General features: G+C 41.2%; 1 protein-coding gene across 5 annotated transcripts in view; it reads left to right on the forward strand.

The window, feature by feature from the left end:
* GPR155 (G protein-coupled receptor 155) overlaps positions 1-15,226 on the forward strand; it is a 48,689-nt gene that overhangs the window by 22,106 nt on the left and 11,357 nt on the right. For all 5 annotated transcript variants that reach the window (XM_039495541.1, XM_039495540.1, XM_039495539.1 and 2 more), the window contains 9 exons: positions 1,084-1,483; positions 4,313-4,478; positions 6,054-6,209; positions 6,809-6,892; positions 9,381-9,501; positions 11,752-11,836; positions 11,923-12,013; positions 13,758-13,971; positions 14,668-14,775. In XM_039495541.1, the coding sequence (XP_039351475.1) occupies positions 1,084-1,483; positions 4,313-4,478; positions 6,054-6,209; positions 6,809-6,892; positions 9,381-9,501; positions 11,752-11,836; positions 11,923-12,013; positions 13,758-13,971; positions 14,668-14,775 (1,425 nt within the window). The remainder of the gene's footprint in view (positions 1-1,083; positions 1,484-4,312; positions 4,479-6,053; positions 6,210-6,808; positions 6,893-9,380; positions 9,502-11,751; positions 11,837-11,922; positions 12,014-13,757; positions 13,972-14,667; positions 14,776-15,226) is intronic.

The raw sequence follows: 15,226 nt of genomic DNA on the forward strand, positions 1-15,226 counted from the left end.
AGCGATCGTGCAGCATATCCCAATAACTTGCACTTATTTCACTGCTTTCATCCAAGGTTCTGAAAGTATTTTACTGGTTATTTTACAGTGCCCAGAAGTGCGCTAGGCATCTGCAGAATATATAGAAGCTACAGACTCTGCTCTGAAGACGTGACATAATAAAAGGGGTGGGAAGGATTGCTAAGCTACAGTGTTTATGACTCTTTAACTAATTATTTGACAGCAATCCTGTGAGGATACATATCGTACATATCATACTGATGTGTAAAGTGAGTCACAAAGTGGTTAATGGCCTGATCTTTAGAATTCAGTGAGAGCTACGTGTGCTCAGTATCTTTTGAAGTGGGAGCCCTAAGTGGTTTATCCAAGGCCACACCAAATTGTTGTCAATGGAAACAGAACCTAAGATGCCTAAATCCCAGCTCCTGACCTGAGTAGTCCGAGAACATGAACACTGCTTATTTGTTTTGCACTAATTTATCTTTTAATTTATTATATGGAGTGCCATAAAGTGAGCATAAATACACCATGATGAATTACACCTGTCAGATCCACTGGTTACATTTCAAAGATCTAAAAGACTTGTAAGAAGAAAAACAATTTGCAAATTGGACTCTTACACAAACTGTGCTATTAATATGCAGTGACTCTCCCATGATTCTGGAATGTGCAGCAAAAACAATTTATTTTATCTGAAATGCTGAACAATCTACAGTAGAGGGCATATGGTGGTATTGTTTTGGTGTTGTACAGCAATGTTAGAACCCTGTTTCAAAATGAATCATTCTGTCAGCTGGCCCTTGGGGTATTCATAGTACAGTAAAGCAACGTGGGTTAGTTAATCTTTTATCATTTTTATTATTTTCAAAGCATATCTATGGTCTAATGGCAATTAACCATGCATTTCTTTATATCCTCACTGTCATCTTGTGCTAGTTGTAAGTATTCAACTGTTAATTAGGCTAATATGGTTAGTATGAACATCTTTTTGTATATTTGAAAGACAGTCATTCATTTTAATATTAAATCATATATTTTTGTTAAAGTATTGTCAATAATCACTTTCCATTTCCTGTTTTTTAGTTGAAGCTTTATATCAAACTACTTACCCAGAATATCTCCAGTACATTTACTTAGTGGCTCCAATATCTCTTATGATGCTAAACCCAATTGGGTTTATCTTCTGTGAAATCCAGAAATGGCGAGATAATCGCAGTATGTCGCACAACAAAATGAAAATAGTGGGACTTGGTCTCCTTCGAGTGTTGCGGAACCCAATAGTATTCATGGTCTTCATAGGAATTGCCTCAAATTTTATTCTTGGCCAGAAGATTCCAGTGTATCTTGAAAATTTCCTTGATGGACTAGCTAGTTCATTTTCTGGCTCAGCACTTTTTTACCTTGGACTCAGCATGGTGGGACAAATAAAAAAACTGACGAAGAATGCATTTGTTGCACTGATTCTTCTCATCACAGCTAAACTGTAAGTTTGACGTGTTTACTTTTGTATTTACATGTTTCAATATTTTTTGTATATCTCAACATTTAGAAAAGCATTAAATAGACCGTCAATATTACTAATACTTATCCATCTCTCTGACAACTAATATCTTATATTATTAGAACAGATCTCATTTTTAACAAATGTACTTTTCATTCCAAACTGCTTGGTTAGTTTTTGTATTTTGCTTAGCTTAAACGATGAAACTAAACTGGTGAGCTTTATTGGTTCCTATTTGCTTTTGAGTCATTTTAACTTCTTGTGCTACAATATTTAAATTCCCCAAATAATTTTGGATTAAATTATTTTTAAAACCCACTTCAGTTCACATTAGACTATAAAACTATTTATTTACATCTAAATTTTGTGTATCAGTAGACGATAGTTTCCCTTTAAAGTTCAACCAATTTGCCAGTGAAGTAACTTCTGCCATCTCTCTGCCCTAACTAAATAAATGTTCTTATTGTTGAACTGTGCACTCTTTGCTTGCTGTGAAGCTACAATTCGCATCACGGTATTACTGCTCTGATATAGTCAAAGAAATATAAACATCATCTGAAGAGGAGCTTAGATATTGGCAGAGTAAAAATAATTAACATGCATAACCCAGATCAGTGATAGTGAAGTTGTGAATTGGACACATGAAAATAATATGAAAGAAAACTAATTGATGTCCATGCTATTTTTTGTTTAATACTAGGCCTATATACATCTGTGTGGATTTTTTGCCCCCATTCCCTCTTTTCCCCCCTGCCCCATCCAAAAAAGATGGTGTCTTGACACAGCATTGTTAAGGGAAACTCTTTTCCCCCCTTGCTTGGAAATCATGGCCACTATTTCCCAACCTAGATGCCTAAAGATAGACTCAGAATTCTATATTTAGGGACTTGCCTCACTTTCAAAGATAGTGAGTGAGCACCTGCGACTACCAATGACTTCAGGTGGCATTTATGGATGCTCAGCACCTCTGAAAATCAAGTACATTTTTATTTACATACCTTAACAAGGAGTTAGGAGACTAACTTGAGGCAACCACCTTTGGCCTTTGACTTTGCACAAAAAGCAGCTCAGCATATTATGACAAAATAGGCTTATATCCTAAAGCAGTGATCTCCAACCTCTGCCCGAGATCACTTTTTGAATCTAAGGGCAACTCAGGATCTACCCCGCCCCTTCCCCGAGGCCCTGCCCCACTCACTCCATTCCCCCTCCACTCTCACTCACTTTTACCAGGCTGGGGGGCAGAGGGGGGGTGCGGGTTGTGGGCTGGGGCCAAGGGGTTTGCAGTGTGAGAGGGGGCTCTGGGGTGAGCCTGGGGCAGGGGGTTTGGGTGCAAGCTCTGGGAGGGAGTTTGGGGGCTCCAGGCTGGGGCAGAGTGTTGGGGTGCAGGAGGGGGTACAGGGTGCTGGCTCTGGAAGGGGGCTCAGGGCTGGGGGTTAGGGTGCAGGAGGGAGTTTGGGGTGCTGGCTCCGGGACGAGGCTCAGAGATGGGGATTGGGGTGCGCCTCCCACTGGGCAGCACTTGCCTCCAGTGGCTCCCGATCAGTGGTGGGCGCAGCAAGGCTAAGGCAGGTTCCCTGCCTACCCCGGCCCCACACCACTCCCAGAAGGGGCCAGTCTGCGGCCTCTGGAGCGGGGTGGGAGGAGGGGGGCACATGGCTCCGTGTGCTGCCCCTCTCTGCAAGCACCGTCCCCACAGCTTTCCTGGCCAATGGGAGTTGTCAGGGCGGTGCTTGCAGGCAGGAGCAGCGTGTGGAGAGAGACCGCAGGGCTGCAGTGGCCGCTTCTGTGAGCGGTGTGGGGCTGGGGTAGGCAGGGAGTCTGCCTCTCACACTGCCGGGGTAGGCCGCTTCTGTGAGCGGTGTGGGGCTAGGATCGACCAGTTGATCGCAATCCACCCGGTTGGATCCACTGGCCTAAAGAGATTCTAGTTCTCAGTGCAACTTCTAAAAAAAATTCTTTGAGTTTGTCAGTTTTAAATTGTCTCTGATGTTTGGTGACTAAGTAGGAAGGTTTACTGTGTAGTCACTGTTTCAGTTGTGCAAGAAGAACTCTGCTAAGATTCTTTGCTCACCACTGGACTCTTACAGCAAGCTGTTCAAACATGCGTGATTGCCCACTGCTTTATTCTTCAGCCTGTGGGATGTCCCCAGTTTTAATGCAGATTTCCCTCAGGAGCAATTGTCACTATATGGCATCTTTCCTTCAGTTAGCCTACACATACTTTGCTCTGCTTTCTCAGAGCCTACTGCAATTTTGCTGATCTATGGACTGTTTGGGAGATGACAAGGATGCTAAAAATAGCAGCGCTCCCACTATATCTTGCCTCTGTGACACAGCATCTCCAAAATCATGCCAGGAGCTAGATTGTTTTCAGATGCTCCATCTGGCTGCCTGATGTGGACATTTTTTTCTGACTTGGTTATCTCAAACAAGATTCTGGACCAGATTCTGATCTCAGTTGTGCTGGTACAAAACTCGTATTGACTGGCCTGAAAACCAGAGTAAATTATTTTAAAGGATTTATATGGTGACTCTGAGATTGGAATCTACTTCTGTCTGTATTAGTTCATGTTGCAATAGTTAGCAGGTATCTAAACTTACTGTTGGAGTTCTATTATATATTTCTTTGAACATGATTTTGTGTATACATACCATTGTATCCAGTTGCTGAAAGTGAGGTTTCTCTTGTCTGAATAACAGTATTAAATATACAAAGAAAAGCCTGAAATTTCCCCTTTTTAGGTGAAAGCAGTGTAGGGAAATGTCACTAAATGAGTAATGTGTACTCATTTATTCTTTCCTTTTCAGACTGATGATGCCACTTTTCTGTAGAGAGATGGTGGAACTGTTGGACAAGAATGACAGCTTAGTCAACCACACCAGTTTATCAAACTATGCATTTCTCTATGGAGTCTTTCCAGCAGCACCTGGCGTGGCTATCTTTGCAAACCAGTTCAATATGGAAGTAGAGATTGTATGTGCCTGACATTTAGCAAACTCAGCACTAATTTTGATTTTAATTTTACTGAACTGATATTTTTAATACAAACTTTTGAGAAAGTTAGCTTTTCATAATATAGACACATCTGGGTCTCTTATGCTCCCTAGGGATCAAAATATGAATTACATTTCAAATTAACAATTAAACCAGGCAGTTTTTTTCTGCTTTCTGTTTCAACTGTTCACATAAAACAGATTTTATTTTTTATTTTTAAACCTAAGATCCTATTCCTAGAGTCTAGATTAAGAAAAATATCTGGACTGAAATAACTTAAAGCATAAGGAAAATTCTACATGCTCCTGTTGAAGCCAATGGAAGTTTTATCACTTGCTTCAGTGGGAGCTGAATTAGGTCACTGCTATGAGCTTTTGAAAATCCCACCTTGAGTGACTCTCCCCTCTGGTTAAACCTTAGGATAAAAACATGTAGTTCTTGTTTCTTATCCAGAGGACACTGCTCCAACTTATCTATTGGATTTATTACAAATAACTCTTAAACAGAAGAGATGTTTTATGAAGTGAGACAAGTTCTTACAGGTATTCCCCATACATTTCAGGGTGGAAAGTCCAAGTAGCCCAGGGTGCATCATGTTTATTACCAGACCCAGCAAATGGCTCCTATTAACAGCTTCCCATATAGATTATTCAAGATGCTGAGAGAGAGAGAGACTCTGGGGAATAGACTATATATGAAGTTGTTGCTGCCTTGAATATGGGCACACACTGATGCTGCTTTTTTAGCAGCATTTTGGAGTGGCATTTCACATAGTTCCGGAATCTGGCCCTATATATATATGCATGTATAACTGTTTGATTGTTTTCAATGTTCCTTCTAGGCAAAATAATATTAAAACATTTGGCTTAATTTTTTAGAAGAACTACACAGATTTTTGCAAAAATGTACAAGAAAGATACAATAACGAAGCATTGTAGGCTGAATTTTGTGTCTACCAACCTTGGCAATGTCCCTTTTTTAGTCAGAGGGCTGGTGTGTGTAGAATCTCCACTGCTGCCGCCATGTGAATTCTGAAAGCAAGGAAGCCATAGAAAACCAAAATATAAGTAACTTATAAACACATCCAGGCTTTTTTTTCCCTCCTTGAATTTGAGTGACAGAAAATGCACATCTGTGCAACCAAATTTTGTTAATGTAAAACATAAAGCTGTGCATTTGCAGGAGAGACTAAGCTGGTGACACACCGCACTGTACTGCATGCGCCCAGTCCTGTCCTGGAGTCATCGGGATTACTCCTGTGAGAATGCACTGTTAATTTAAGAGAATTTGCACAGAGGGCTCCCAAATGGACATTGTTTTTGATTATGCTCATTACAAGATGTTCATCTTATTCTTAACTGTCTGCAAGAAATGGATGTATTTCCTACAATTCATAGCCCATATTCTAACCATGCAGTACATTGACTTCAGTAGAATTCCATATGGTATTTGAGACCAGGGTAGAATTTTTCCCATAGTATATTTCGTAAAAACATAATTTAACTAGAGGTTTGATATCTTTTCCACTGTCACAAATTTGATTTCTGTTTGCAGATTACCTCAGGAATGGTGATAAGCACATTTGTGTCTGCTCCTATCATGTATGTTTCTGCTTGGCTATTGACCATTCCATCTATGGATCCAAACCCACTGGCATCTGCAATCCAAAACGTTAGCTTTGATATAAGTATTGTCAGTCTCGTCTCCCTGGTAAGTATTGATAATACAGTAAGGCGAAGGAAATACCAAAACCACATTAAGTGGCAGTAAGGTAGTGACAAACAACAGGCCAGGTAATTGAAAGACAAAATTGTCATTTCATCACTCTTCTCCTGTTGTAGGAGAGGGGAGGAGAGAAGAAAGAGGCTCCCCGGTGTAGGGTAAAGCTACCATAAAGCTAACATGAACACTAAGTAGTAGTAAAAAAGGATGGTCCAGTGGTTAGGGCGTTAGAGAGAGGGCGTGCGCCAGATCCTCCTATCCTGAGCACCCCTAATTTCAGCATCTTTTCCACCCCTTTGTGAGGGGCAAGCAGCCTTCAGCATATGATAAAGCAGCTTTAACTTGCCCCAGCAACAACAGTCCCCTAGAAGTCACACCATCCCAAGCACACAGAACGCACTGTGGCTATGCCTCCTATGGCAAAGGGACTGGGAGCAGGTGGCATAGAGCTGACTCTTCCAGCTTTGTTACCTAAAAACAAAAGGAAATTACTTGTTGGATATTTAATTCCGGTATGGTAAGCCTGAGTGCTCATCTTAATTTTTAAAAGTCCTAAATTGAACTCTTATTTCTTTTGTGTGTTTCAGATCTGGTCTCTTACGGTTATTCTTTTGAGTAAGAAATATAAACAGCTTCCTCATATGCTGACGACAAACTTACTCATTGCTCAGGTCAGTACCTTGTAGAATATAAAAAACTTCAGATACAAGCTTTTATTTTTTTCTGAAAAAGCTTTCCACACAGAGATTACTTTATTTATATAATATATATAATGAAGGGAAAAAAGATCTAACACATTACTTTCTAAATAGCTTCAGTGTTACTATGCCTCTGAGATTTTGTGTAGTAGAATGTATAGTATTTACTGTACAGAACAATTGTTTGTGATTCTGTTGGAATAAAATGATTGATGATGATGACATTAAAATCTCTGTGATAGAACTGTCTCTCAAACTGAGAAATAGAGGAAATTCAGAGGGAAAGCTCAGATTTGGAATACATTCTTTTCTCAATTTTGTGTGTGTAATTCTAAGTGGTGTTAATCATATCTCTAAAGATAGATTCTATCTTTTCATCCCCCAATGCTTCCCAATCTATATATCCATTAAGCACCATTGACATGAAGCCATCTTCATTTGGTTGCTGTCAGCCACTTGAGGACATCTGGTACACAGCAGATGGCCCAACAGTGAGAGGAAAATGTTGGCCAAGGACACTGAGCAAAACCTTGTATTTGAGAAAAGAGCCATGGGACCTTTAAGGTCCAGACTTGACAGAAAAGATTTGGATTTATAAGGTCTCTGCTGCAAGATTTGAGTAATTGGAGTAAATTGCATGAGAATTCTCCATGTAGTGTAAGACAAGAAAAGACTGAACCACCCTTAACTCACTGGAATCTGTGTGTGCGCTTCTTTTTTTCCATGCTTTGCAAATGTTACTCTTGCCTGACGTATAGATAGGATCATAAACATGCAGCATAAATTCATACAGTAGTTGCGGGACTGTTTTCTCAATACACGTATATAATTCCCATTGTTACAAGTAGGAGTGAGTTACATGTGCCTAGCATTGGGAGAAAAGACCACATAGGACCTTCTTCCCTGGAAGTCAACTGCAAAACTCCCATTGAGTTCAGTGGGAGGATGATGGCCCCTGTGGTGTGCATATGCAGCAGACCTTTTTCTTAAGTATAATATTGATAGAAATATATAGTACAAAATATTAAAACCAGCAAGGCTCTGTTGACTATTATGGGGTCATCCTTTTCAAATATGATTTGTTTAAATTGGACACTTCTTTTTTTATAACTGCAAGTTAACTTCAACTGTAAAGGTTATTTTTCTTAAATTTTTATTATAATAATTTATCTGGGCCTCTTCACTACTAAGATTATCCTTGGACAGGTTGTGTCCTCAAGTGTGAATTACTTACCTGGTAATTCTCCCAGGTATCCAAACCTCTATCAATCTCGGGGGGTTTTCAGTGCCCCTGTCAAGGTTTCTTTCCCCACTTTGAACTTTAGAGTACAAATGTGGGGACCTGCATGGACCCTTCTAAGCTTAATTCCTAGCTTAGATCTGGTAACGCTGCCACCGGCCAGAATTCAGTGTCTGGCACACTTGCTGTCCCCCCAAAACCTTCCCCTCCCTGGGCAGCCTTGAGAGGCTTCACCAATTCCCTGGGGAACACAGATCCAAACCTCTTGGATCTAAATACAAGGAGAAATTAACCATCCCTCCTCCTTTCCCCCCACCAATCCCTGGTGGGTTCAGACCCAATCCCCTTGGATCTTAAAACAAGGAAAAATCAATCAGGTTCTTAAAAAAGAAAACTTTTAATTAAAGAAAGAAAGGTAAAAATCATCTCTGTAAAATCAGAATGGAAAATGCTTTACAGGGTACTTAGATTCATATAGCCCAGAGGAAACCCCCTCTAGCCTCAGGTTCAAAGTTACAGCAAACAGAGGTAAAAATCCTTCCAGCAAAAAGAAGCATTTACAAGTTGAGAAAACAAAAATAAAACTAATCCGCCTTGCCTGGCTACTTACAAGTTTGAAACATGAAAGACTGATTCAGAAAGATTTGGAGAGCCTGGATTGATGTCCCGTCCCTCTCAGTCCCGAGAGCGAACAACAACAAAAACAAAGAGCACAAAACAAAGACTTCCCTCCGCACAGATTTGAAAGTATCTTGTCCCCCTATTGGTCCTCTGGTCAGGCGTCAGCCAGGTTTACTGAGCTTCTTAACCCTTTACAGGTAAAAGAGACATTAACCCTTAACTATCTGTTTATGACAGACCCCAAAACGCTTTAGACAAAAAGAGTGTGTAATACATTTCATAAAATTTGTTTTCTGAACCCTCTTACTTCAGGTTTCTCTAACTCTAGAATATGTTTGTTGTCAAAAACAGAAAATCCCTGAAAAACAGATGCTTAAGTCAGTGACGTAGCCTTAACTTGAGGCCATTATTGCACTGCTTTAATGCTGTGAAAACTCATTTTTAAATATCTGAGAATCCATAAATTCAAACAAAATTCAGTTGTCTGGCTGTGGATAGTGGATTTTTGGTAACTATTGTATCTGTGCCACACTATTTATTTTTCCCCGAATATTTTCATTTCAATACGAAAATGATTGCAGCTTCACTCTCCTTTCACAGGTTGTTGCCTGCATTGGAATGGTGATATGGAATTTCATTATTAGAGAGAGAAACATCACTCTGCAGATTCTGGTGTTCATCTTGTTATACAGCTCGCTTTATAGTACTTATTTGTGGACAGGTAAGTTGGAATGTGAATAACTTCTGCTTTCATGTGGTAAAAATAAGTATTGTAGTGTACAATTAATGTTCTAGAGTAATTGTACTCTGCAGAGTCATCTTTCCTCACATTGTATGTTAATCATTTGTATAATATTATAAATGTTCACAGTTCTGTACAGTGGTAGGTCATTGCCAAACAGAAACATACATGCCTGCACTGAGGAGCTTACAGACGAAGGCCCTGATCCTGTAGTTTGTGGATACATTGCTGTGCCTATGCAGAGCTCTGTTGACTTGAGTGCAGTTCTGCATAGATGCAGCAACCTGCTTGTACTGAACAAATTGCAGGAATATGCCTTAAAAGCAAAAGCAAACACAGAGTGAACAGTGGGGTATAGCCTTTTAACATTTCATAAACAGTGTGTGGGTTTTCTGTAGGTTCTTAAGGATAGAGACAGTGGCAGATTGATGTATAATAGCATAATTTCCCCAAAGCTCTGCTAGGCATATGGGGTGCAATGGAAGTGGACAAAACAGACCAAAAGAGGTGGAAAGAATGAGGCAGGACACTTGGATAGCCTAATGGGAGTGTGATGGGGTGTACCAATCCTGCATGGGGCCAAGAGGGTCTGCCCAATCACTGTGGGCCCAAGAGACCACAGACCTCGCCCCTGCTGCACATGCTCAAGGTGGAAGGGACAGATAAAAGGAGGCCACCCAGCTCAGTCTGGGCTGGCTGAGGAGGAGGAAGGATGTGTGCTGCAGGCTCCTGCAGAGACGCCTGTGACTCTCTGAATGGTGGGAACTGTGGACCTGGGCTATGGAGGACCAGCCAGCTGCAGAGACTGACTGGGACGCTGAGCTGCTCCCAGCCGGGGAGAGGCCCGAGATGCACCTTGCGATACAAAGGACCCAGGGAATGTGATAGAAGCCGATGCTTAAACTCTTAACAGGGAATTTGCCTGGGTTCCCCTCCAACCCCCACCTCACCTGCCAGTAGGTGTGGCTACTGCTTGTTTGCTCTGCCCCACTCAGGGGCTACAGATTGTTCCACCTGCCCAGAGGGTCAGAACCCCAACTGCTATTGCCTGCCCCAGCCAGGTGGCCCACAGGCCATAGTCTGTTGTCTGTTTGGCCCTGCCAGGGGTCCCGAGCCCTCCTTGTTGTACTTACCCGATCCCACAGGGAGTCCCGATGACTGTGTGATGGGATGTACCAACCCCGCACTGGGTCAATGGGGACGGCCCCACTCAACACACAGGGCCCCCCATGACCTTGAGGATGACCATGTAGAGCCATGTAGTTATCTGAATTTTCCACGTTGTGTAGATGATGGTTTTTTTAGCTTTTCATTGGCCTTTGATGAGAAAACATGAACAGGCACAGACAAGGTTTCTTGTGAGGAAACTTTAGCCAGGCTTGAAAGGCCTCCCGCCCCTCCTGTACTACTCAGTCATACATGTGTCTCAGGACCAGTATTAAGTGGGCAGCCTCTTTGCACTTGCATTTCATTCGCTCATACCCATATAACGTTAGCTCCCTAAAGGCAAGGCATTTCCCAATGGGAGTAGCTGGTTGAAAATCAGGCCCCTTATTTGGACACCTAATTATGGACTTGGGACCCCAGCTTTGGTTGATCATTTTAAAAAATCTTATCCACAGTTTTTCACATAAATTATGGAAGTATGTAGTTTGCTAACTTCCTGAGTTGTGAAGGACTGAAAATAGAATTTGGAAGTCCAGCTCAGAGACACTGTTATGTATATGTAAAAATGTACAGAGTTTCTGGTTATGAATAGTTTACTAATTAATCAATAATTGTTATAGTATCCAGCTGGTCAATACGTTGACATAACACCTATCTATATAACACATCTACATAAGACCTGCTACTAATGTCCTTATTAGCAACTATAAAAACAAACTACTCATATCTAACATTCTTATGACCTCTACTAAATGTTTATAAATCCATTAGAAACCATTTGTAAATGGAACCTTACTGCACAGTGAGCCCAAGTTTCTTTAAAATTTTAAATACCTATTTATAATGTAACTTTTGAAGGTAATATTTTTTTGTATAATTTTGTTAGAGTAAAACTAGGGGAAAAACATTGTAGCTTGTAGTTTTTGACTTAATATATTGAGGCGCAAGAAAGAAAAAATCTTACCAGCTGTATGATATTGGATGCCAGTTGTAGCGTATCTAGATTCTTCAATTGTTACTTTTTTTTTTTAATGAAAAGTAATAAACCTATTGTCGTCTTAGGTTTCCTCTCTCTGACTTTACTCCTTTTAAAGAAAAGAGACGTAATAAAGATCCCTGTTGGCTTTATCATCGTAGCTGGATGGGGGTAAGTTGGCAAAAGTTTCCTGTAGAATAAATGAGAACGTGCAAAATAATTATTTTCTTGACACACTTTGTATTTTGCTGTTGCAGCATCCCAGCACTTCTAGTGGGAATCTTACTAATAACTGGTGAACGTAATACTGATAGCATTGACTCAGCATTTTTTTATGGAAAATATCAGGTATGAGTGTTTCTCTTCACCCCTTCTGACACCTGCCTTTCACAGTACGTTATTGAGAAACTCTTTGCTTTACATATAACTAAAGAGCTTTCTTCCAAGTACAGTTTACAGTTCTAGCAATGCAAATACTAGGGTTCATATAGACACTACTCAGCTTGAAGGCTGTGGTAGTAAAATGTTTTTCTGTAACAAACAATTATGAAAGACTATTTGAAAAGGGAGCCTTTTTGGCAACATTGACAAAAAGAAAGCAGGGACTGAATAGCCTGGGAGTGATAATGGGCTGTAAATCCCTCGTCTTCTAGGTCAGTGGTTTCCAAACTTTTTCCTAAGGTAATCCACCAACTACATTTTGATAAATTTTTTTTTAAACCCACCTGGAGTCCAAATTTGTCCGGGGGAGGGACAAAATCATAGTCCAGCGTCCTTTTCTCCTCCCCTGCTGCCTTGCCCTGCCAAGGGGCAGCGTCACCCTCTGCTCTGATGCTGCAACCCTAATCTTAGGCCGAAGCAAAACAGAGGTAAAGTTAGAGAATGAGCCAAGCCCACCTTGTAGTCACCCAGTAGCAATGGCTCCTGTCCCATGAGACTGGACTTGGCTCCCCACTTCAGGCATTGCTGCCTGTTGCAGCATCCCTCAGGTTTGGCCCAGCCATCCTTCTGTCATGGCGGAAGGGCGGCCGAGCCAAATTTGAGTGAGTGGCACTGCTACCCCATGTGGCAGGTCTCAGTGCTTGGAATGGGGGAGCTGGGCCCCACCCCAGGGGAGAGGAGCTGCCACTGCACAGTGGGTACAGGGCAGGCTTGCTTTCTAAACCCCTGATCCTGAGGCCTCCCCTCTGCATTGGGCCTGTAACCCATCTACAGTTTTCCTGCAACCCTCTGGTGGGTTGCTACCCACCATTTGGGAAACACTGCTCTAGGTTACCAGTTTGAATCCCGCTCAGCTTGGTAGTTAGCTAAAGTTGTTACCATCTAATGGCTAATCAGTGGTCTTAGTCAAGGTTCTATAGACAGGTGTCCACACTACTAGAGCATTACACCAATTGGCAATAATTAGCATCCTCATTGGCAGTCTTGGCAGAGAAACCAAGGACTGAAAGCACCTGGAGTCTGAACTACACTCTTACTGACAAATTGTCCATTCATCTCTGGCATGACGTACACAGCTGGGTCAATGTGAGGAAGCCCCCCTTGCTATAGTTTTACTTTGCTGGTGGATAGAGAGGACATGAGTCTGTCAATCTGGTACTTGTCACAAGTACTAAAACAATTTCCAAATTGATACTGTGTGTTGATGGCAGATCTGTCAGACAGAAAGGCTAATTGGACTTGCAGAAGGAGAGGGGGTGGAAAATGGAGCCCTGCAAAAAGAGGAAGAGTGCACTTGTCCTTGGAATAAGAATCACAGAAGAAGGGGAAATGGGGGGGGAAAGGACGGGAAGTAAGTGAGAGCTCTCATTGCCTGGAGAGAAGGGTTCCTACAGAACAAAAGCCAAAGAAAAAACCATCTGCAGGTTATCCAGGCTAGGAAGATCAGCTCAGCCAAGCATGCTGAGTGGACTTTTAGCTACCTTTTATGTCTTGTGGCATAAATATAGAAATACATTTTGGTTTGTTCAGATTTAGGTGCTCCTGGAGGGTTGGATTCTAGAAAGTGCTAGTATTCAATGTGTCAAAAAACACGCTTTTACATTTTCTTATGTTAAAGAGGCATATCTTTTCTCTTGATTTCCTGTGACAGATGGTTACCACAGCAGTGACCCTATTCATCAGCATTCTGATATCAGGTATCTCACTTCTGTGTATGAACAGAAATGGACAGGAGACTGACTATGAGGTATTGAACCCATATTCGCATAATGGCCAGAGGGAGAACCCTGAAAGGGAAGGGAATGAGGAGAGTCAGACGTCAAGCAGTGGCTCTCCACCTTTCGCAGAATCCTCTGCAGAAAGAGGTACGATGCCTGGCTGTGCAAAAAACTGGGAGCTGGGGATAAACCATAATTCTGTGCATGAGTTTGGAAGGAGGAGTGGGGGGAGGAGAAAAGCTTGTCTTTGTCAGTTTTTGAGAAACGCTAAGCTGCTATGGTGATGCATGAAAATATAACCTTAATAGTGCACTTTCTCTCAGTTACTTTATTATGATGATTTAAGGGAGGTTTCTTAGTTATCCCTATACATAATACGGTGGGTGTATGTATTTAAAAATATAGTGGTGTGTATGTGATATCCATGTGATAGATCTCATTGATCAGGCATCTCAGACCATTTCATCTGCACCCTGCCCACTAACCCATCTCTTTCAAGACAGTCAAACTATTCATTGTCCTACTCATTTGGATTTAGTGTGCTCAGTTATGCCAGTGCTCCCCTTACATTGTTTATGTAGCCAAGAGCACCTACGTTGCTCCCATAGTGTAATGTTGTGTTTGAAAACTTCAGTATACTAGGAGTTTGAAAAAGACACTCTCTGAATGGAAGCTGGAAGAGAATTGTCACACCCTTCTCCTTTAGGCAGTCAGTAATTTGGATATTTGCAGATGTTCAATCAATGTTCTTCTTTTAGAAGAGAATAGAATAATTTAGTTTTCCCATCACATTACTATAAATCAGGGAAACTAACTATCTTTAATACTTAATATTTTTAATAGGTTGCTGTTCATGTCAAACAATAAATGGTGAGTTATGCTGCTCTGGAGAGGGAGAGCCAGTGTCAAATGCCACCACTAATGATAGCTGTTCTCCTCCCACCGAGACAGGTACAATAATAATGTATTCTCATATAATAGTCTATCTATTGCAATAGTAGCAAAAATTAAATTGGGAGATGTCATCACTTTAACTGTTCTACTTGGATATCCTGAACTTCTAATTAAAATAGAAGGTTTTTGCTATCAGGTAACTTCTTATAGTTTACGCTCTGCCATCAGAGACAGTTGTAGAATTTTTTATTGTCCAGAACTATTAATTTGTAACAGACAATTTAGAAAGCTGCACAGAATGCAACTCTTTTAGGGGATTTGTCCTCAGCCCTTTCAGCACTAGTCTTCACACAGGGGATGGGACTTTCAAGATATAGGGCACTTCTGTCAGTTCATAAATTCCTCGTCCTAAACTGTTGGGGATAGCATGAAGGGCCTAATCCAAAGTCCATAAAAGTCTTTCTATTGATTTCAATGGGCTCTGGATCTAACCCTGTAGATTGTATTT

Source organism: Mauremys reevesii, linkage group 11 (genome assembly GCF_016161935.1).
Source record: "Mauremys reevesii isolate NIE-2019 linkage group 11, ASM1616193v1, whole genome shotgun sequence".
Taxonomy (NCBI): domain Eukaryota; kingdom Metazoa; phylum Chordata; order Testudines; family Geoemydidae; genus Mauremys; species Mauremys reevesii.